This window comes from Fundulus heteroclitus, unplaced genomic scaffold, assembly GCF_011125445.2.
Source record: "Fundulus heteroclitus isolate FHET01 unplaced genomic scaffold, MU-UCD_Fhet_4.1 scaffold_46, whole genome shotgun sequence".
Classification (NCBI taxonomy): Eukaryota; Metazoa; Chordata; class Actinopteri; order Cyprinodontiformes; family Fundulidae; genus Fundulus; species Fundulus heteroclitus.
In genome coordinates this window covers 2,148,346-2,171,204 of record NW_023396879.1, presented here as the reverse complement: position 1 = coordinate 2,171,204, position 22,859 = coordinate 2,148,346, and the positions used below count along the sequence as shown (strand labels likewise).

The 22,859-nt window shown below is 48.2% G+C and overlaps 1 protein-coding gene across 1 annotated transcript in view; it reads left to right on the top strand.

The window, feature by feature from the left end:
- patj (PATJ crumbs cell polarity complex component) overlaps positions 1-20,075 on the top strand; it is a 61,557-nt gene extending 41,482 nt beyond the window's left edge. The window contains exons 30-48 of the mRNA XM_036131984.1: positions 5,740-5,936; positions 6,301-6,392; positions 6,762-6,846; positions 8,255-8,341; positions 8,424-8,519; positions 10,447-10,512; positions 11,178-11,262; positions 11,328-11,434; positions 11,535-11,618; positions 11,694-11,887; positions 12,267-12,414; positions 12,523-12,609; positions 12,942-13,071; positions 13,143-13,180; positions 14,080-14,202; positions 14,319-14,423; positions 15,806-15,912; positions 15,993-16,116; positions 16,413-20,075. Of these exons, the coding sequence (XP_035987877.1) occupies positions 5,740-5,936; positions 6,301-6,392; positions 6,762-6,846; positions 8,255-8,341; positions 8,424-8,519; positions 10,447-10,512; positions 11,178-11,262; positions 11,328-11,434; positions 11,535-11,618; positions 11,694-11,887; positions 12,267-12,414; positions 12,523-12,609; positions 12,942-13,071; positions 13,143-13,180; positions 14,080-14,202; positions 14,319-14,423; positions 15,806-15,912; positions 15,993-16,116; positions 16,413-16,559 (2,102 nt within the window). The 3' untranslated portion in view covers positions 16,560-20,075. The remainder of the gene's footprint in view (positions 1-5,739; positions 5,937-6,300; positions 6,393-6,761; positions 6,847-8,254; positions 8,342-8,423; positions 8,520-10,446; positions 10,513-11,177; positions 11,263-11,327; positions 11,435-11,534; positions 11,619-11,693; positions 11,888-12,266; positions 12,415-12,522; positions 12,610-12,941; positions 13,072-13,142; positions 13,181-14,079; positions 14,203-14,318; positions 14,424-15,805; positions 15,913-15,992; positions 16,117-16,412) is intronic.
- Positions 20,076-22,859: the final 2,784 nt, after the last annotated feature.

Here is a 22,859-nt window from a genome sequence, read left to right as displayed (position 1 = left end):
TCCGGACGGAGCGCAGAGATCCGGGTCGACCCAAAGTCACCGTGAAACGTCATTTACCGTAATTCTGCAGAGCCGCGAGGTGAACGGACTGGCCTCTTTATTAGGTACACCTAGCTGCAGCCCGGTTGACCTCCAGAACCAACAACGCGTCGGTTCCGGTTCGTATGATGCGACGGCGTCACACCGGGGCTGGAGTTCTGTGGGCTTTGAAGCAGTACCCACCTGGAGGAAGCCACCAGAACCCAGGTCCACTGTGGGTCAGCAGCGGTACCGGTTGGTTCTGAGGAACCCAAAGTGTGTCAGGAAAACATCCCACACCTCCATACCAGCACCACCAGCCTGTGGACAGCAGGTTCCACCGGGTTCTGCTCTGCCGTGGAACAGAACCTTCAGGGTTCCGTTGTTGTTGTTCCTTCAGGTCCGGTGTTCTACAGAACTGGGTCGGAACCAGTGGTTGTGAGAGCTACTGGACCCAGGGCCCGTTCCCAGCTGCTGCTTCTTCAGGCCATGCTCTGTAAACCTGACGGGTGGTTGCGAGTTAAAATCCCAGCAGATATGTTGGTTCTGGAGTCCCCGGTCCGGTGTCCGGTCCGGTGTCCGGTCCCCGGTCCGGTCCCCGGTCCGGTCCCCGGTCCGGTCCCCGGTGCTTCAGCTCCAGCAGGTGGACTTCAACAGTCTCCATGAAGAGCTGACCAGTCACCGCCGTGTGATTGGCTGATGGCTGATGGCTGATTGGCTGATGGCTGATTGGCTGATGGCCTTAACGAGCACCTGAGCTGCTCTACCTGATAATTGGCTGCTGGGTTTGGGTTGTAAAGCCGAACAGAACCGCTCAGATCCAGATGGGACCATCGGACCAGGTTGGTGGAAGTGATCTAACCTGGACGGCCACCAGGGGGCAGCAGTGGTGGTTCCCTGACCCACAATGTGACCCGTACCAGCGGTACTGGTACCGCTCTCTGGTTCTGCTGACCTTCGCTCGGTTCTGGTGGACGCTGCAGTAATTAATCTCTGCTGGCTGTTCTGAGCTGAACCCGTTCTGTCCACCAGAACCACTGCTGGTTCTAGGTGTTCCCCACAGAACCCGTGGAACCCCTGAGGCCAGCTGGCCTCAAGGACTCTTCCTGGCCCTGGTTCTCAGTCCTGTCCACGCTGCTCCATGTCTGCGGGACAGGAGCTGGATCAGAGGGACCAGAACCGATCCGGTCCTGATGGATCTGCAGCCATCAGCCTGCAGCAGGGAGCAGATCAATGTCCTCAGGGCTGCAGCTGCTGCTGTAGCTGGTGTAGGTGATGGTGTAGGTGTAGCACTGCGGTGACCCTGGGCTGCAGCTGCTGATGTAGATGTAGCTGCTGGTGATTTAGTTGATGGTGTAGCTGATGTAGGTGTAGGTGGTGTAGGGTTAACTGTAGCACTGCAGTGACCCTCGGCTTCAGCAGCTGATGTAGCTGTAGCTGCTGATTTAGCTGGTGTAGGTGATGGTGTAATTGATGTAGCTGGTGTAGGGTTAACTGTAGCACTGCGGTGACCCTGGGCTGCAGCACCGATGCACGGTGAGGGAGGAACTCTGCATCGTCTCCATGTTTCTGCTTCCTGGTGAAACACATGAAGCAGAAACATCATCAGACCCCAGATGCTGCTGCAGTTACAGGGACAGCCACCGATATTAGAATTTAGCATTATTATTATTATTATTATTATTATTATTATTATTATTATTAGCTGGCCCTTTCCCACTGAAAGCCTCAAGCTTTGGCTTCCTGGGGTAAATGAAAGCTTTAAATAGGAGCTGGACTTTAATATGCCTCGTGTTTTCCTCTCAGGACATGGTGACAGTTTTAACCAATATGTAAAATATACATTTATGTAAAAGTTACCAGTTTTAAGTTGCTCTGCATCCTTAAGCAGGAAAAGTTTAAATTATTATTTTACATTTTTTACCATCCTTCATCTGCACATGATTCCTTTATTTAATATAAATATTAAATACTCAAAATACGTATTTTTCTTAATATGATATTCAGGCACTGGCATTTTTGTAAATGCGTTATTAGAATAACAGAAAACATATTCAGTCTGCAGGTCTATAAGAACTATTTCTATAAAGTAGAAGCTGCCTGGGCAGTGGAGGACATGGAAAGGATCCCTGGGAGCTGAAGGGTACCTGCTTCTCCTGCAGAGCTGTCAGCATAATCCATGAAAATAGAAAGTTAGGTTTACATGAAGAGCCAGGCTCAGGAAAACGTCAATTGTTTTTTAACACCATAAAACAGATTTTTGTGACTAACTTGGTTTATAAAATCGATTGATTTGAACTTTCTCCTCCTTACTGCTCCTGGTGGCGGAGAGCCTTGCTGCACACGATCGCCCTTCATCAGTCAAATGTCCTTCAGACCAGGACCTTTAATCCGTGAAACTAAAGCCTCACCAATCTGAACTTCTACGTGTGAATTTGTGTCGAAAGGCGCTGAGCTTTTCACATGTTAAAGGGACTATTAGATAAACGCAGCCTAACTATAGAGGTAGCTCAGGGTAACATGAGCCACTCTGACTAGAAGCTTTGTCACAAAGGAAAGTTTTAAGATTAGTCTTAAAAGTAGACGGGGTGTCTGCCTCACGGACCAAAACTGGGAGTTGGTTCCACAGGAGAGGAGCCTGATAGCTAAAGGATCTGCCTCCCATTCTACTTTTAGAGACTCTAGGAACCACCAGCAGACCTGCAGTCTGAGAGCGAAGTGCTCTGTTAGGAACATACGGGGTAATCAGAGCTCTGATATATGATGGAGCTTGATTATTAAGGGCTTTATACGTTAGAAGAAGAATTTTAAATTCTATTCTTGATTTAACAGGAAGCCAATGAAGGGAAGCTAAAACAGGAGAAATATGATCCCTCTGGTTGATTTTCATCAGAACTCTTGCTGCAGCATTTTGGATCAGCTGAAGACTTTGAACTGCATTTTGTGGACTTCCTGAACTCAAATCTTAAAGGTGCAGTTCAGGATTTACTGCTCCGTCTATGCTCCACCTCTACGGTTCAGGAATCCCGGATCCTGGGTCCAATCAGCTCCGCCTTTAACGATGAGGAGCAGCTTCATCATCAGATATAGCTGCTCCTCCAGCAGACGGCTGGTCCTGGGAGGATTTCTAGGTTTATGTCTCTGTGTGGAGGTTCTGAGTCAGAACAATGTTGAAGTGTTTCCTCCAGACAAAGATGCTACTGGGAGCTGCTGGGCTTCCTTCCTGGACCCACAATCAGAACTTTGACAGAATCAAGGAGCTTCTAGATGAAGCGGGACTCAGATTATGTTGTTGATAGACTTTTAATAGTTACCCGTTTTCCGCTGCTGTCGGTGATTAATCTCAATATTCGTCGCTCTTCTAACACGAGGGACGCTCTCAGTTCTGAAGGTTCTTTGTTCTGCTCTTGGTTTTTATGCCAGCAGCAGCTTTTTAATAACGTAGGAGACAGAAAGTCTTTCAGAGGCAGCTGGATGTTGCCTCAGTTCTAGCTGAGAACCCTGAGAACCCTGAGAACCGAGCTCACAGCCAGAGCCTGTTAACACGAGGAGAACCTCCCCATGAAGCTCTGGCCCCAGAGAGAACTAACAAGGATGCTTTTATTTTGAAATCTATAACAACAGCGCCGTGGATGGAGTCTGGGAGGATTTATCATGAAGATAAAAGTCCTGCAGGATGCTGTTGCTCCTCAGCTCCTCCATCAGGAGGCTCCTGCTGCACACCTTCACTCTCCTAATCTGAGACAGTTCTCTTTGAAAATGGTCGACTAGAAGGTGTGAAACTGCCCCAAAAGCAGCCAAAGTCCAAAGAAAACAGCAGGAGCCCATCAGAATCCTGCTGGTCCAGTTCGCCTTGAAGGATTAGAGAAGACCTGGATGTCTGGAGGAAACCTGGAAGAGACGAGTTTATTACCGAGCCGTCCGCGGTCTCATACGACCATTTTCCACCGTTCGCTGATGTAATGTTATCTAGACGAGACCACTGGTCAGAACCGGTACCAGTTCCTTCACGTCTGTGTCCTTAGAGCCGTCCTCAACAACTCAGACCTCTGACTGTTGCCCAGTCCACCATCCACTGGTGGCATCATAGAAGGTGTACCCCGGTAGAGTCCGTATGGTTTCATCTTCTCCAGGTCTGGTTTAACGGTGAACCTGACTGTTTTTAGGATCAACAGGACTAGTTAAGCATCTCTAGGGCAGGTTTCATGACCAGCAGTAGTAGTAGTAGTAGTAGTAGTAGTAGTATCAGTAGTAGTAGTAGTATCAGTAGTAGTAGTAGTATCAGTAGTAGTAGTAGTATCAGTAGTAGTAGTAGTAGTAGTAGTAGTATCAGTAGTAGTAGTAGTATCAGTAGTAGTAGTAGTATCAGTAGTAGTAGTAGTATCAGTAGTAGTAGTAGTAGTAGTAGCAGTAGTAGTAGTAGTAGTAGTATCAGTAGTAGTAGTAGTAGTAGCAGTAGTAGTAGTAGTAGTAGTAGTAGTAGTAGTAGCAGTAATAGTAGTATCAGTAGTAGTAGTAGTAGTAGTAGTAGTAGTAGTAGTAGTAGTAGTATCAGTAGCAGTAGTAGTATCAGCAGTAGTAGTAGTAGTATCAGTAGCAGTAGTATCAGTAGTAGTAGTAGTAGTAGTATCAGTAGTAGTAGTAGTAGTAGTAGCAGTAGCAGTAGTAGTATCAGCAGTAGTAGTAGTAGTAGTAGTATCAGTAGCAGTAGTATCAGTAGTAGTAGCAGTAGTAGTAGTAGTAGTAGCAGTAGTAGTAGTAGTAGTAGTAGCAGTAGTAATAGTAGTATCAGTAGTAGTAGTAGTAGTAGTAGTAGTAGCAGTAGTAATAGTAGTAGCAGTAGTAGTAGTAGTATCAGTAGCAGTAGTAGTATCAGTAGTAGTAGTAGTAGTAGTAGTATCAGTAGCAGTAGTATCAGTAGTAGTATCAGTAGTATCAGTAGCAGTAGTAGTAGTAGTATCAGTAGTAGTAATAGTAGTAGTAGCAGTAGTAGTAGTAGTAGCAGTATCAGTAGTAATAGTAGTATCAGTAGTAGTAATAGTAGTAGTAGTATCAGTAGCAGTAGTATCAGTAGTAGTAGCAGTAGTAGTAGTAGTAGTAGTAGTAGCAGTAGTAGTAGTAGTAGTAGTAGCAGTAGTAGTAGTAGTAGTAGTAGCAGTAGTAATAGTAGTATCAGTAGTAGTAGTAGTAGCAGTAGTAGTAGTAGTAGTAGCAGTAGTATCAGTAGTAGTATCAGTAGCAGTAGTAGTATCAGTAGTAGTAGTAGTAGTAGTAGTAGTAGTATCAGTAGCAGTAGTATCAGTAGTAGTAGCAGTAGTAGTAGTAGTAGTAGTAGTAGTAGCAGTAGTATCAGTAGTAGTAGTAGTAGTAGCAGTAGTATCAGTAGTAGTATCAGTAGCAGTAGTAGTATCAGTAGTAGTAGTAGTAGTAGTAGTAGTAGTATCAGTAGCAGTAGTATCAGTAGTAGTAGCAGTAGTAGTAGTAGTAGTAGTAGTAGTATCAGTAGCAGTAGTAATAGTAGTATCAGTAGTAGTAGTAGTAGTCCCTGCTCCATGAGGTTCTATGGGCTGCTGATGAATGACGGTTCTGGGAGCAGAACGTTTTTATCAGTTCCCTGGTTTATCCCCCAGTCGGTGTCAAACTGCTGCTGCTCCTCAGAGAGGTGTTTGCTCAGGTTCTCGTTGTGCCAGGCCGGGTGTGAGTGTCCTCCTGTCTCTGCAGAGCGTTGGTCTGAGCGCTATGGGGAGCTCCAGGGGGAGCTGCTGAGTGTGGAGCTGGAGAAGGACCGGCAGGGTCTGGGTCTCAGCCTGGCCGGGAACCGGGACCGCTCCCGCCTCAGCATCTTCGTGGTGGGACTGCACCCAGGTGGGCCGGCCTCCCGGGACGGACGCATCCAGGTGGGAGACGAGCTGCTGGAGGTGAGGAGGCTTCATGATCTTCATCACTGACGTTGTTGTTGAGAGACAGAGATTTAATTATTTTAACCATCATATTTGTCTATTTTAGCTCGTCTGTGTTTTACTTGTGTAATTTAAAGATTACTGTTATTTACTGCACTTTGTTGACCTTGGTGGTTCTAAAGTGTTTTCTAAATAAAGGCAGCATGCTAACTGAACAGTGAAAGGAAATCCAGCTACTCCACAGTTTTCCTTCAGGAACATCTAAGACCTTCTAGAGTTTAGAAGTCCTGCTGATTCTTCCTCTGTCTCACTAAAACGGGTGTGATGAAGCTCAGCCTCCTCTTCATCACCTAACGAGTTTAATTATCCGTTTGTCTGTCAGATCAACAACCAGATTCTTTATGGGCGGAGCCACCAGAACGCCTCGGCCATCATTAAAAGCGCCGCCTCCAAGGTGAAGCTCATCTTGCTGAGGTAGGACTGCAAGGCATGCTGGGAGAAATGTGTGGGTTTGGATGCTCTGGGCTGCTGTTCTTCTCCAGATTATCTGAATTACACCCAGACTGATCCCAAGTCAGCTGATCCCAGTTATCAAACCTGCAGCAGACCCAGGAGTACTTTCTAAGTGAGAGAACAGGTGCAGGCTAACTCACTGCAGTGTTTCAGGTATAGCTCATTATGACTTTAAATTTAGACCATAGAACCTGGACTTGACTTGGGACTCGTTAGTCTTGCCTGAGACTTGAGACTGAATTGTGACTTGGGAGGTAATGCCTTGGTTCCACCTCTGCAGAACACACTCCTTCATGTTCAGTTTCTCTTTCTTCTTCTGTGTGTCTGCAGAAATGACGACGCTATCGACCAGATGGCCGTTTCCCCGTTAACGACTCCGCCTCCTCCTCCCACCCCGAGCCCAGCCGGCCCAGAGGTAAGCGCTCACACCTCAGGAAACATCCACCATCTTCAGGGTGGAGCCGCGGCTGCAGGCTCAGGACTCCAAACCTTACAATAAAGCAGATTTCAGATAATAATCCAACATACCTGAACTACCTTAGGGTTCCACACACCGGGCGTGGTGTCTGCTTACCGTCTCAGACTCTCTGACCTTTACCCTTCATGGTCCGGCGTCCCTACTGCCCACAGTTCCCACAGGCTCTGTCTGATGGCGGCCTGTCTGATGGCGGCCTGTCTGATGGCGGCCTGTCTGATGGCGGCCTGTCTGATGAGCTAGCTTAGCGCCCAGAGCCGTTTCTTCTCCAGCAGAAAGCCACGGCTCAGCTGTCAGCGCCCAGAGACGAGCTGTGATCAAGCTGATCCCACAGTTTGATGTGAAGACGTCTTCCTGCTGAGGGCAACGTGTGACTCAGCATCCACGGCCAGGAAAGTTCAGCTCTGGGCGCCGTTGTGGTAGGAAAGTCAAACCATAACTGACTTCCTAGAGTTGTTGAATCAGGAAACGGTGAAGTGGTCAAGTTGCAGCACTTTATGGAGAAACAGCAGAGATTACATGGATGAAGGTAATCACACCCAACGTCCCGCTGCAGCTTCGTTCTCGCCTCTCACTAATACCTGACCGCAGCCTCGCTGAGTTAAAACCAAGACGGTCATCATCCTGGATATTCATCATCCTGCACAGTAACTACGGCAACGCGGACCTTAGCAACAGCCGACGGTGGAGCTGGTGGGCAGGTCCCGTGTCTGAAGTGACTTTAGGATTATTATCCAAAACCAGGAGTCCACCTCGAATATGCACGTCCACGTGAAGGATGTGGAGCCTTTACAGGCCAGGTTAGCGGTTCATGGGAGCTGCTGAGTCATTGGTTGCTATGGTGATTCCCTCCAAAAGCTCCCGTCCAGCGGCTGACGCCTTGACCCGCGGCATACATGGGTGCAGATGTCACATTCTGGTTTTATTGACAATATATTTATTTGCATTTATGAAAATTAAAGTACATTTGTGTGTGTGTGTGTGTGTGTGTGTGTGTGTGTAGGAGAAAACGGTAAACATTTATCCCACCAGGTCTTTTAATTGTTTCCTTTGACAGTGTGACTGAGTTTTTCTGAGTCCAGAATATTGATAGTAAGCAGAAGCCTTTTATCAATATTACAGTAAGCAGTTGATTGCGGCTGATCTGCTAGTATTAGCCTAGCCACAGCGTCTTGTCTGACAGAGCTCTGCTTCTTCCTCTTAGGTTACCATCAGCAGATGATTACCGCCCCCTAGTGTAATTCTAATAAAGCTTCTTGCATAAAAATTCAGATGAAAATGTCAAAATACTTTTATTCTAGGTAATATAAAACCACAACTAACTGTGGACCGTCTCTGTTTCTGTCAGTGTGTGTCTCCAGGTCAGCTTGGTAGCTCCGCCCCCTCTGAGCAGCCCCCGGCCGGGCTGGTGCTCCCACCCCCTCCGCAAGCTCGGGTCAGTGTCCAGCTGGAAATGAATCAGATCAGTGAGTAACCTCAGGTCAGAGCTGTGAACTCACCTCTGGTCTGCTGAACAGGACGAACCCAAGAGGGACGAGTTTGTCTGGAATGACGGAAACAGAAGCAGCGACGGCGCCACCAAGAGGCTAACAGAGGTGGACACGCTGAGAAAGGTTCAGAGAAACTTTGACACCTTCAGTTACTCACGTGTTTTTCTAGAAAAACATTCTGCTAACACAACCTGAGAGATTCAGAGGCTTTTGTTTCCATATATGATTTCATTGATGTTACAACAATAAGTAACCAGAAACCTCCCAACTCGTTGCACATTTGTTAAAAAGTTCAATAATAGAGGACGAAAGGGACCCCCAGAAACACTCAGCACTGTGTTCCAGGCTTCCAGCAGTGTTGCCAGGTCTGTTTATTATCAGCGACTTTGGGCCTGTTGATCTCTACTGTTAACAAGGTAGAGGTAAAAATGCTGCCGGCTTGATTCTCCCACAATAACTGGCAACACTGGCTTTGAACCCACACTCACAGTTTTTCCTAAATAAAGCCGTCTGGGTGCAGAGGGATAGAATATTCTTCTCATTACCTTCACTGCCGTGTAAAAGTTAAAGTTTAAAAGTAATTTATCCTGAACTAAAACGGCTATCTCCTCAAAAATTCAGCGCTGCACGTTCGTCATGCACTGTATGCAGAACCTTTAGACTGGAGACGTGACACTTGAGTGATAGCCGGGGGTTAGCGGCTATCAGAACCAGAATGCACTTAATTTGCAGTGTATGTGGGTACAGACAAGGAATATGACTCTGGTTTCCAGCGTTTGCAGCGTGTGTAGAAAAAAAAACAGGCAGACAAGTAACAGCGAGTAGAACAGCACCCACAATCTGTAGCAGAAAAAAACATTATTCAGGGAAAAGGTCAGATCAGGAGCAGCCTGGGGGTAGAACCTGGTTCTGTGTCGGCTCGTTTTAGCCGTCGGTGCTCTGTAGCGCCGCCCTTAAGGTGAACGTCTGAATAACCTGAGACCAGGCCTCAATCAACACCCTTACAGAGCAAAGGCTCTTTAACCAAAGAATAAGTCCATCAGCAGTCGCCATCATCAGAGCTGTCTGAATAGTGCAGTCAGTGAGGAAGGAGGTAGAAAAAGGAGCCTGTATGCTCCCTCCACGGCTAGCTTTACCTAGCATCCCCGCAACGTCCCATAACGGCGCTAAGAACCGTTTAGGTATCTCAGTTATTATGATGTATCAGCACAGCTCCTTCAGAGAAATCAGCAAAAATGTCAGAAGAGACGGTGCACTTCGTAAGTCATTGTGAGAAGGCTGTAGGCCCGGATTTGACTAGAATCCTCCATGAGCGTTTCCGTCACCTAATGATGCCGGAGTTACAGGCTGTCTGAAATCAGCACAGCAGTCCAAATCGCCTCTGTCCCTGTGATAGTCCTGACTGTTGACACCATGAAAGGTCAAGGAGCTAATAGCTAGGAGCTAATAGCTAGGAGCTAATAGCTAGGAGCTAGTAGCTCTTAGCTAATAGCTAGGAGCTAATAGCTAGGAGCTAATAGCTAGGAGCTGTTCTTGGGGGTATTCAGATGGAGCCCAGGATGGGTCGACAGCTAAGCTAGCAGCCCTTTTACTGGTCCTGGACCTGTACAGGTCATGATTGGATGGAAGGTCAGTCATGAAGATCCTCTCTGCAGATCTAATTTTTGTATTTTGGACCTGTCAGGTTTTGTGGATGAACTGAACCACACAGAGATGGACTGGATGATGTAGAAGATGATCATCAGCTCATGAGGAAGGCTAAGCTGCTGCAGGAGTTCCAGTCTCTGCAGGACTTTAGCGGCTAGTGTTAGCTTCAGCTGATTTCCTAATTTATCATCAGTTTAACGGTCATGCAGCTAACATTTTTGTTTAGGTAATGAGTTTGTGATGCTAACTGTTTGGTTAGCAGTGCCCACCACTGGAAACAGCAGCTCCTGGTGAAGGCAGCGCCTCCTCTCAGCGTTAATACCCCACAGACCAGCTTCTGCTGACCTAATCAGGACAGGACGCCGTCTCCTTGACCTCCTCTGATCTCTGTTTCCTCCTGCAGAGGCTCAAAGCTGCAGAGTCTCCAGAAAATGAGCTGCAGGCTCCAAGGGTGTCGCCGGAGCTTCAGGTAACAGCCAAAACAATCGAAAACACCTTCCGCACCTCAAAAACATCGTTAGGCATTCAGAATCGGACCTTCTCTCCGTCTGCAGAATCTCTTAATTTAACGCCTCTGAAGGCGGTTGGATCGGTTTAGATGGCTGCCATTTAACTTTATTAAAACCCAAAAGTTGAGCAAATGCTCAGAACCGAACCGACCCAGCATGCAGAACTCTGTTCTCTGATTTCAGGCCGACCCGGTTCCACTGGACTAATTTCAGTTAAATACTGAGTGTTTTTAGTATTTAGGACAAATGTGTTATAATTCAGGGAACTTCATGACGAGAACCAGAACCGTGCTTGATGGAAGGGTTAGGGTCAGGGAGAGCATGCTCTGAGCCCAGCTGGGTGGCACTGAGGGCGGTCCGGTCTGACCCGTAGAACCAGCGGATATTTAAAACGGGTCTGATGAAGCTCAGACATCGTTAAGATGGACCGGACCTCCCTGAGTGTGAAGGTCCAGCTGACTGACGGATCTGCAGGGGAACCCCAGAACAAACGCTGCTGCATGCGGGTTCTCTGACAGCCATCCAAACTGGTTCTGGTTCTGGTTCTGCTCATCCAAACTGAGCAGGAGACGTTGATTTGCAGCTGGTGGAGCCGGTTTAATGTTCTGTTCTGACCTGGGTCCAGTCCTGCAGATCCAACAGCGGCTCCAGCAAACAGGCGGCAGCTTCTCCTCCTCTGGGCGGCGCCGACGAACACGCTGCTGACAAAGGTACCTTCATCTGGGACGAAGAGTTACTTCCTCAGCTGGGGTTCTGAACTCCTCCTCTTCCTCAGATCCGTCCTGCTGTGCAGTGGTTCCGGGTCAGGAGACGGTTCTGGAGATCTGTAAGGGTCGATCTGGACTGGGTCTCAGCATAGTGGGAGGAAGAGACACTCAGCTGGTAACAAGCTCCACGTTTGGATCCGTTCTTTGTTCCTGATGTTCTGCTAAGTGGAACCAGAACCACTTTCCTCACAAACGGGTCCCGCTCTCCCCTCCAGGACGCCATCATGATCCATGAGGTCTACGAGGAAGGAGCAGCAGCCAGAGACGGCCGGCTGTGGGCCGGGGACCAGATCCTGGAGGTACAGCTGCTTGACCCGGTGCCGGTGCTGGTTCTGCTGCGCTAACACCGCGGACCCCCGGTTCTGTCTGTGCAGGTGAACGGCGTGGATCTCCGCGGGGCGTCCCACGAAGAGGCCATCGCCGCGCTGCGTCAGACTCCTGCCAAGGTCCGTCTGACGGTTCTGAGGGACGAGGCCCAGTACCGAGAGGAGGAGAACCTGGACGTGTTTCAGGTGGAGCTGCAGAAGAAGAGCGGCAGAGGACTGGGCTTCAGCATCGTGGGCAAGAGGTCCGACTTTTTGTTCTGTCATTAACCGGGCCGGTCCCGCTCAGAGCCCAGAACTCTGTACGGGGACCGGACCAGAACCAGAGGTTGGTCAGAGTTGTGGTGGAACCAGGATAGAAGCATTCAGGAACTTTAAGTTCTGCAGAACCTTGTTCTGGTCACCATGAGCAGAAACCCAAACCTTTCTATCCGGGTCGGTTCTTGACTCCTAGAGGCAGAACGTGTGATCCTGGTTCCTCATCAAAGGGATAATACCCATAATGCATCAGGGTATGAACCCAGCACAGAGTAGAGCAGGCGGCGGTGCTGATCTACAGAACCTCAGCATCGGTACCAGGAGGTCCGGTCCAGAGTTGTACTGACGGTGTGTGATGTGTGTCAGGAGCGGCAGCGGCGTGTTCGTCTCAGAGGTGGTCAGAGGGGGCGCCGCTGAGCTGGACGGGCGTCTGATGCAGGGAGACCAGATCCTGGCGGTGAACGGCGAGGACACGCGCCACGCCTCCCAGGAAGCCGTGGCCGCCATGCTGAAGGTGAGCAGGAGGCGGTGTCCGGTTCTGGTTCTGGTTCTGGTTCTGGCTCTGGACTCAGAGCTGGACCCGCCTTCATCAGCGCCGTTTGTCTCCCTGTGGGTCCTGCAGTGCGCCCGGAAGCCCGTCCTGCTGGAGCTGGGCCGCCTGAAAGCTGCTTCCTGGATCTCCTCCAGACTGACCTGCATGGGCAGCCAGGTGGGTGTCTGGACCGGGTCAGGACCGGGTCAGGACTGGGTCAGAACCGGGTCAGGACCGGGTCAGAACCAGGTCAGGACTGGGTCAGAACCGGGTCAGGACTGGGTCAGGACCGGGTCAGAACCGGGTCAGGACTGGGTCAGAACCGGGTCAGGACCGGGTCAGAACCAGGTCAGGACTGGGTCAGAACCGGGTCAGGACCGGGTCAGGACCGGGTCAGCACCGGGTCAGCACCGGGTCAGGACAGGTTCTGCTGACGCCAGAGACGGCTGGTGTTTGTGGTGGAGGTCCGGTTCTCACGCTGAGAGATAAACGTTCCTGTCTCCTTTCAGATGAGTCACATCAGCAGCAGCAGCTCAGGTGTTGTGGCTCCGCCCCTCCTACCAACACCCGCCTCACCTGAGCCCCCCGTCACCGCCGAGTCGCTCAACAACACCAGCAGTGACATCACTTCCTGCCCAGGTAAGAAGGAGGAGGAGGAGGAGGAGGAGCTGGTGGGTGATGAAGGTCATGCTGACTGTGTCTCTGTGCAGGACTGGAGGACGGCGTCCGGACGGTGGACATCACCAGGGTAACTGAGACCTAGTCTGTCCTGTTTCAGCCGCCCACAGGTACCACAGGTACCACAGGTACCACAGGCAGCAGAACCTGTTCTGTAGCCTCCCGGTCTGTTGGCTTCAGTCAGAACCAGAACCAGAACCAGAACCCAGCGTCAGGCCAAGCCTTTACTATTCAGTCTGCTGCTCTCTGATTGGACCACAGCTCTCAGCAGGTCATCTGCAGGTTCTGCTGAACGACGCACACGTCACCCAGAACCTCTGGGGGGGGGGGGGGGTTCTCAGAACCGCTGAACCGGCCCAAACGATGTCCAGCTGGTACCGGACATGCTGGTCCACTCTCCTCCACGTTCTACCTCGGGACGTTTCATCCCAACCGAGCCGTAACCCAGCAGGTTCAAACTGGAACCAGAACCACGTGGTTCTGCAGAGTGGCAAAGGTTCTAGCGTTTTATGAGGAACGAGCCTCCTCACTGTGGTTCTGGAGACAAAACGGTCCGTTTACACAACGGTACCGATTGGCAGAAGCCCGGCCCGTCCAGCACTTGGTCCAGTTCACCATAAAGAACCTCTCCAACCGGTCCAAAACGGTTCCAGATTGGTTCTAACCCAAAGGAGGCCGGTCCAGAAAAAAGACAACGAACCCTCCAAGAAGTTCTCCTGAATCAGAGTCCTGGACCCAGTCCAGAACCATCCTCAGAACCAGGGAACAAACTAGGTCCAGTAGAACCACCTACTGGTAAATCTGGACACCAAGAACCTGCTAATGTTTAGCAGAACCAACAGTAGGAACAATCATTCTGGGTCCGATCACTGAGCAGAACACACAGAACCTCCCTGTTGAAACTCTGGGTTCATGAAAAAGAGTTCTGGTCCGGTTGGTTCTGGTACTGACTGTCTGTGACCCACTCAGGGCGCCGGCGACTCGCTGGGGGTGAGCGTGGCGGGGGGGAAGGGCAGTCCTCTGGGGGACGTCCCCGTCTTCATCGCCATGATCCAGGCCAGCGGCGTCGCCGCCAAGACCCAGCGGCTGAAGGTGAGACCGCGACCCGGCAGAACCCGGTTCTGATTGGTTCTGAAGAATAACGTCCTGGAAGGCTGACGTTTACACGGAGAACCTACTAGTGTCCTCCTGAAACTGTGGTTCTGCAGGTGGGAGACCGGATCGTCAGCATCGGCGGTCAGTCAGTGGACGGCCTGTCCCACAGCCAGGTGGTCACCATCCTGAAGAACAGCTACGGGAACATCCGTCTGCAGGTAAGAGCAGAACACCTGCTGCAGGGGAACCGCGTCTCAGCCCTGAGGAACCTCTAATGTTCCATTAGATCTGTGAGGAACCTCTAATGTTCCATTAGATCTGTGAGGAACCTCTAATGTTCCATTAGATCTGTGAGGAACCTCTAATGTTCCCATTAGGTGTGTGAGGAACCTCTAATGTTCTCATCAGATGTGTGAGGAACCTCTAATGTTCTCATCTCACATGTGAGGAACCTCTAATGTTCTCATCAGATGTGTGAGGAACCTCTAATGTTCTCATCTGACATGTGTCAGGAACATCTAATGTTCCACTAGATCTGTGAGGAACCTCTAATGTTCTCGTCTGACATGTGAGGAACCTCTGATGTTCTCGTCTGACGTTTGAGGAACCTCTAATGTTCCCATCAGATGTGTGAGGAACCTCTAATGTTCCCATTAGATGTGTGAGGAACCTCTAATGTTCCCATTAGGTGTGTGAGGAACCTCTAATGTTCTTATCAGATGTGTGAGGAACCTCTAATGTTCCCATTAGATGTGTGAGGAACCTCTAATGTTCTCGTCAGACATGTGAGGAATCTCTAATGTTCCCATTAGATGTGTGAGGAACCTCTAATGTTCCCATCAGATGTGTCAGGAACCTCTAATGTTCTCACCTGACGTGTGAGGAACCTCTAATGTTCCATTAGACGTGTGAGGAACCTCTATTGTTCTCGTCCCACGGATCTGGTTTCTATCAGGTTCTACATTTTTCTGCTCCGTGTGGAGCCCCTTGGGTTATGTCTGGACTTTGACTAGGACACATCTGCAGCCTCTGTTGTTGATGAGCTGCTGGCTCTGGAACCCTGGTTCTGTTGATGACCCACTTAGAATAAGATGTAAGTAACTCAAAGCACTGAGGTTCCTCTTCAGAGGTAGAGGGGCGTGGAGAACGTTGGAGATGACGTTTGACCCTTCCCCGGTCACAGAGGTGACTAACGCTGCTGATCAGGAGAACCTGGAGAAGAACCGATCACTTAGATCCTTAGAACTGAACTTTTACATTCTGTTCTACACCCACACTGAGATAAAACAGCTTCTGATCCTCTGCTGGTTCCTCTGCTGGTTCCTCTGCTGGTTCTCTGCTGGTTCTCTGCTGGTTCTCTGTTGGTTCTCTGCTGGTTCCTCTGCTGGTTCTCTGTTTGGTCCTATGTGGTCCTCTGCTGGTTCCTCTGCTGGTTCTCTGGTTCCTCTGCTGGTTCCTCTGCTGGGTCTCTGCTGGTTCTCTGCTGGTTCCTCTGCTGGTTCCTCTGCTGGTTCCTCTGCTGGTTCTCTGGTTCTCTGCTGGTTCCTCTGCTGGTTCCTCTGGTTCTCTGGTTCTCTGCTGGTTCTCTGCGGTTCCCCAGGTGGTGGCGGACACCAACATCAGCGCCGTGGCCTCCCAGGTGGAGAGTTGGACCAGCAGCACCAGTCTGTCGGCCAGCACCGACACGCACACCGCTGCGGAACCTGAGTGAGAACAGACACACGCGGTACCCAGTGGTGGGAGCTAGAACCCAAGCCTGACCTGTGTTCTCTGTTCTCTGTTCTCAGGGGGCCGCGGCCCCGCAGCATCACCCTGGAGAAAGGTTCTGAGGGTCTGGGCTTCAGCATCGTTGGCGGCTTCGGCAGTCCACATGGAGACCTTCCAATCTACGTGAAAACCGTCTTCAGTAAGGTCAGAACCGGTCCTTAGCCTGAGGTTCCGTCACTTCCATTGGTTCCATGTTGATCTAATGGAACAAGGATCACTTGGTTCCTCAGGAACATCGTGTGGTTCTGCCGTCAACACGTCTCTGTCCAGATTATTCTTATTGCTGGTTCCATCAGAGCCAGAGGTTCCTCTCTGGTTCTAATGGATATTTGTGACAGGACACTGTTGATGGCGGCGCTGGTTCCGTCCGGTTCTCCGTCCGGTTCTCCGTCCGGTTCTCCGTCCGGTTCTCCATCCTCAGCATCCTCTCGCTGTTTCAGGGCGCGGCGGCGGTGGACGGGCGTCTGAAGCGCGGCGATCAGATCCTGTCGGTGAACGGCGAGAGCCTCCAGGGAGTCACGCATGAGCAGGCGGTGAGCGTCCTGAAGAGACAGAGAGGGACGGTAACGCTGGACGTCCTGTCCTAGCGTCCTGCAGAGACACATGGAGGACGTCCTGTCCTAGCGTCCTGCAGAGACACACGGAGGACGTCCTGTCCTAGCGTCCTGCAGAGACACATGGAGGACGTCCTGTCCTAGCGTCCTGCAGAGACACACGGAGGACGTCTTCACACCGACTCCAGCAGCTCAGCCGCTTCCCAACATGCAAAAAATACTTCCACAGGTCACACAGCTGTCTTCTGCGTCAATGAGGACCATCACTTCCTGCATCACCGTTACCTGACTCCACCCATGTCTCAGCCAGGTGTCTCAGCCAGGTGTCTCACAGACAGACACATGCACACAGTTTTTCTGATGTCAGACCTTCTGCAGCAGAGTCGGAGCTTCTCAGCCTCTCAGTGGGAAACGTTCATGCCATCAGGGCTCAAACTGTGCTTCTCACCCTGAAAGGTTCTGGTTCTGGTTCTGGAACCGTAGGACTAGACAGCACCAACTGATCCAGTCCTGATTGTCTGTAAAAGATGTTCAGATGCCAGCAAAGCAAGAACGCTTTGACTATTCTGCCATCTAGTGGCTGGTTTTGTGACTGCAGGTTAAATCCTGCTCCCATTTTCACTTGGTCTGATTCTGCGTTCCTGATGAAGTTTATCTGTGAGTTTTGGGAGAACCTTGAGGTTTTTAGCCTGAACATTTGCACACAGAGCACCACTTAGAGCTGAATTTGTTAAAGCATCCTCTGACGCATGATGACAAACTCTTTATTCATTTTACAGGTTACAAAGTTAACCGATGGCCTAAAGAAAACAGTTGATTAAAGATCTTCATCTGCAGTGGATCTGACTGAAATGTGAATCACAAAAGTCTGAGAACAGTCTGGGCCGTGTTCTGTCAGGAAGAGCTCCTGGTTCTGCAGATGTTCCAAACTGGAGAGGTTGAGTTGCTCCGTTTCTCCGACTCTAAAACTAACGAAGCCGCTGATCAGGTTTCCACGGAGGAAACTCTGACGGTCTGAACGCTCCTGAACAGAAACAGAGGTTTCATTTCTCGGGCTAAACCCTTCTACTGAAAAGTTCTGGTTCTGTTGGGAACATTCCCAGGGAGGGGGGTGTTTTCACGGCATGTTTAAAACTTGAGATTTCATATTCTGAATGTCGATGCATGCAGAGCTGCAGCAAACGATGCATAAAACACCTTAAGGTCAGCAGGAAAGCCTCTGATTGGCCGGCTGAACCCAGGAAGCAGCCGTGATGTCACAGCAGGTTTGGAGTCAAACCTTCCCTAAATAATAAGACACTGCAGCTCTGGTTAAAGATTTTCTGCATGAATTTATTCCAGATCAGAAAAATACTGAGTTGCTAAAAAGCTTTTTGCTTTTCTGCCTCCGTCTCCAGCAGGAGTCACTTTAACGGCAGCGGCTGCAAACAGCAGCTTCATGTTTTTTCTTCATTTTGAGCAGAAATGATGCCGATTCAGCATGAAGGGTCAGAGTCATAACAGCAATTAAATCATTTTGACTCTCAGTTAAAACCTTCGTTCGCCTTGAACAGTATCATCAGACCAAGATGATTTATTTTGATTTAAAGTAAGCGAGTAAGATCTTTACATCCATGTCATAAAGTGCCATCTTTTGATAAAGTTCATTTTTAATTTAATACATTTATAGGATTTCTAAAAGAGTTATTGCCCTCCTGTCTCCACGGAGACGGGTCTCAGGATGTTGGTATGATGCCCGTTGCCTTGTCAACAGATACATTGTCTTCCACATGATGGTTGTCCTGGAAAGATTCAAACTTCCTTTAGCTGCTAAAGCTGCAGACTGATGTTCCTCGTGTTCCCCACATAACAGAATGTGTTTAAACTTCAAACATTTTCTGAGAACCACATTTATCAGAACATTTCGTCCCATTAAATTGTCACGTTTGTTATAATTAGGTTCAGGAAATGGATTTTACCAAAAAACTGAAATTCTAATTTACTTTCTGGTCAGAATACTTTGCGTTGCTCAAAACACCCTGAAGGTTTTATGGAAACAGGCAAATATTTTCTGTAATTCTATGTAGACTTCCACAAAAGGAGAGAAGGTTTTACAGTGAAGATGTCAGAATGCCACTTAAGGAAATTAACGGCTGTAAGTTAAACATCCCATCCATCCCTGACAGACGAATCTGACCGTTTCTGGTCTGATCAGCTTTCTGCAGCTGCTTTACAGCTGAAGATCCTTCCACAGCATGAATGATGTCATGTTCAGAGCTGCATGATGATAAACCACCAGCTAGCTTCCATTAAACTGCTGAAAGTTTCCCCTGATCAGAGACTGGCATGAGTTCTGGAACGTTTCCATTCAGGAAATGGTTTTAGCTCCTCAAATCGTCCCGAGCTCAGAATCAAATGAACCGTTTTAGCTGTTCTAAGGCCAACTTTCTTCAACACGTGTCAAACCAAAAACACATTAACAAAATGGACGCTTCAGGTGAAGATATCGATGTTCTCTCTGAGAATTAGAAGGTGGTAGCCTACAGGAATTAAAAGTAGCACGATTACACTGAAAGAGGCTTCGATTTTATTCTGTTTAATTTCTTTTTGTCTTGTCCTTTAAATCAACTTCGGTGTTAAAAGTTCTCAAACAAATTCCACATTTTAGCTTTAGTGTTCCTGTCAGTGAGAAATTTACTTTTGGTTGTTTTCCTCTTAAATGTACTTTAACAGTTTTAAACACGTTACAGCCTTCAGTCAACAAAATGTTGGTCATTTTATTTTAATTTGATAAACCACGGCTATAGCTGACAAGTTTAGACCTTTAGAATCTGCTCTCAAACGTCAGGGTGTTTTGTGCAACTGATCTGTGCTAACATGTTAGCTTTGTCTTAGCCAAACAAAGCCGGATGCTGTTAGCTCAGTTAGCTTAGTTAGCGCTTTAGTTGTACAAATATGCAAGTTTCAGGGTTTAAAACAATTTAATCTCCACTCAGACACAGTCTCAAAGGCTTGTAATAGGCTAACTTTAATAAAACATTTAAAAATTAAATCAAAGTTTAATATTTCTCACAGTGAAAGCTTCAATTTAGCTAGCATATTAGCTAAACCGCTCAATCTTTATCAGTCCATACATTTCTCTGAGGTCTTAAATGTTAAAACTGAATATAAACTTGTTTAGGAGGATTGTTAAAAAAGGTAGAAATTTATTTTTAATTTATTGAGCTAAAGCTAGCTTATTATTAGCATCAATATCTCAAAGTGGCTAACTAGGTGTTGGTCTTCTAAAGGGAAACGGTCTGCAAGCATCTTCTACATATCAGTCATGTGCACAAATATAATGTCTTAATTTTTATTGTAGATTAAATGTAATTTATTTGTTTGATCCACTGGAAATCTTTATTTTCTGTATTTGTGTTTCAGCTTTGTGCCACATCCTGTCAGAATCCGGCATGGATCTATTTTTGTTTAACGTCTGTCGTCTTGTCAAATGTTTCTGGAAAATGTTTTTGATTTACTGTGAAAGATTGAAATGATTAGCTGAAACCTTAATAAAGATGAATTAATGGAGACTTTCTGTGGGGAAATGTTTCAGGAAAAAAAACTAATCATATCAGGGTTCCAAGAAGAAAAGTCAGAAACTTGGTTCACGCCTCAAAGTGACTTACCAATGATTATTTAACAATAAAGTTCATATGACGGTGAACAATAAGCTACTTAAAAGGACGACCACTGGTCGGGTTCTGTCAGGGGAGACGGGGTAGAAATGGAGAGCAGGCAGAGAGGGAAGTACCGGGTCAGAGAAGTTCTGGTAGAACTTGATAGGTGATTTCTCCAGCGTGGGACGACACATGAAGAGTCTGGTGGCGTCTGGAGCTTGGTGCTGGCGCCGCTAGTCGACCAGAGAGATGGAGACCTGTCAGGAATCTTTGGTGCTGGTGAAGCTCGGGTTTTCTGCCCACTGGTTCGTTGTTAAATAACTCCAGTTTTATACATTTTGCTGTCAGGTTCTGATTCAGACCCATTCAGGTGTTACAGAACCACCCAGACCTATAAAAGGTTTTAATGGTTCAGGTTAAATCAATTTTATTTATATAGCGCCAATTCATGAAACATGTCATCTCAAGGCGCTTTACAAAGTCAAAATCAATCATATTATACAGATTGGTCAAAAATGTCCTATATAAGGGAACCAGTTGATTGCTTCAAAGTCTCTCCAAGCAGCATTCACTCCTGGAGAAGAGTAGAGCTACAGGGAGAGTCGTCTGCATTGTTGATGGCTTTGCAGCAATCCCTCATACTGAGCATGCATGAAGCGACAGTGGAGAGGAAAACTCCCCTTTAACAGGGAGGAGAACCTCCAGCAGAACTAGAACCGGGCTTAGTATGAACGGTCATCTGCCTCGACCGACTGGGGCTTAGAGAAGACAGAACAGAGACACAACAAGAGAGACAAAAAAGCACAGAAGCACACATTGATCTAGTAATCTGTTCTACATTAGATGGTAGTAGCGGGTGAGCCGTCTTCTCTGGATGATGTCACAGCTAACAGAACGCCAGACCAGGTGTACCTACTATGGAGAGAAAATGACAGAGAACAAAAAGTTAAAAGCTGAAATAACAACAAACAATGCAGATTGGAGAGCAGTAGGAGAACTCAGCAGAGAGAGAGAAATATACCCTGATGTCCTCCAGCAGCCTAAGCCTATAGCAGCATAACTATAGAGGTAGCTCAGGGTAACATGAGCCACTCTGACTAGAAGCTTTGTCACAAAGGAAAGTTTTAAGATTAGTCCTAAAAGTAGACGGGGTGTCTGCCTCACGGACCAAAACTGGGAGTTGGTTCCACAGGAGAGGAGCCTGATAGCTAAAGGATCTGCCTCCCATTCTACTTTTAGAGACTCTAGGAACCACCAGCAGACCTGCAGTCTGAGAGCGAAGTGCTCTGTTAGGAACATACGGGGTAATCAGAGCTCTGATATATGAAGTCTTTGTAGGAGAATATTGTGATCAACTGTATCAAATGCAGCACTGAGATCTAACAGGACAAGTCAGACACAAGTCCATTATCTGAGGCCATGAGAATATCATTAGTGACCTTCACCAGAGCTGTTTCAGTGCTATGATGAGCTCTGAAGCCTGACTGAAACTCCTCAAGTAGGTCATTACTTTGTAAATGTTCACAGAGTTAATTGGTTTATCAGACTCGTCCAGCGGGTCCAGAACCAGCTGGGCCTGCCATAAATCCGACTTTAGCTGGCCCGACCACAGAGTTAGAGCCGGGAAGGGGTTCTGGTCCTGGATTTCCAGAAACCCTGACGCATAAATCCAAAACGTGGTAACTTTCTAGTCTAGACCTAAAAAAAACATAATGGCTTGTATTTAGATTTGTTCTGCTCTGAAATATTTTTTAAAAAGTGGTGGAGTAAACCTCAGGGATAAAATGGTCCAAAGTAACGGTTCTGGTCCAACACCAGACTCTTACAAAGAATGGAGGACAGAAAGATCTTTTCTAACAGGTTGTTTCTGATTGTTTTAGATCCTGACTGTTATGTAACTGTTGATTTTTTTTAGACTGCTCCTCCTCGTCTGATGGGAAATAAAATTAAATGTTGATTAACTTTAATATTTTATAGTCTTCCACTGAAAACAGGCTTGCTTAATTGCCGTTTCGTGAGAACCTCATCTTTTATTAACTGGTCTGGACTTTGACTGGGAAGTTTTATAACCCTGTCATTGATCTGTTTAGGTCGGTTTTATTGTCGAGCAGCTGGCAGTAGCCTGTGGCTCTGCTGGAAACCTTTTAATGAAGAACACTTTAAGCTGTGGGTTTACTATAGGAGCTGCTCCCACCACAATAGTCTGCTGCGTCCCCATGTCGGCCCATTAAACACCTGTAGCCAGGTAGACAATGGCTCGTTAAGTCGAAGGTTATTTTTAACCCAACAAGTTCTTGTTCATTGGACCAGTTAAGTCACAGATTTCTGAACCATTAATGGTGGAGGGGTTTGAGTGTCCCAATGATCCTAGGAGCTCTGCTGTCAGGGGCTTTATGCCCCTAGTAGGGTCACCCAAGGTAGACAAGTCCTAGGTGAGGGACCAGACAAAGAGCAACCCGAAAAGCCCCTTATGATGAATACAATTATTGGACCTCGTGTTCCCTCGCCCGGACGCGGGTCACCGGGGCCCCACTCTGGAGCCAGGCCTGGAGGTGGGGCACGCTGGTGAGCACCTGGTGGCCGGGCTTTTGCCCATGGATCCCGGCCGGGCTCAGCCTGAAGAGGCGACATGGGTCCCCCTTCCGATGGGCTCACCACCTATCGGAGGGGCCAAAGGGGATCGGGTGCATTGTGC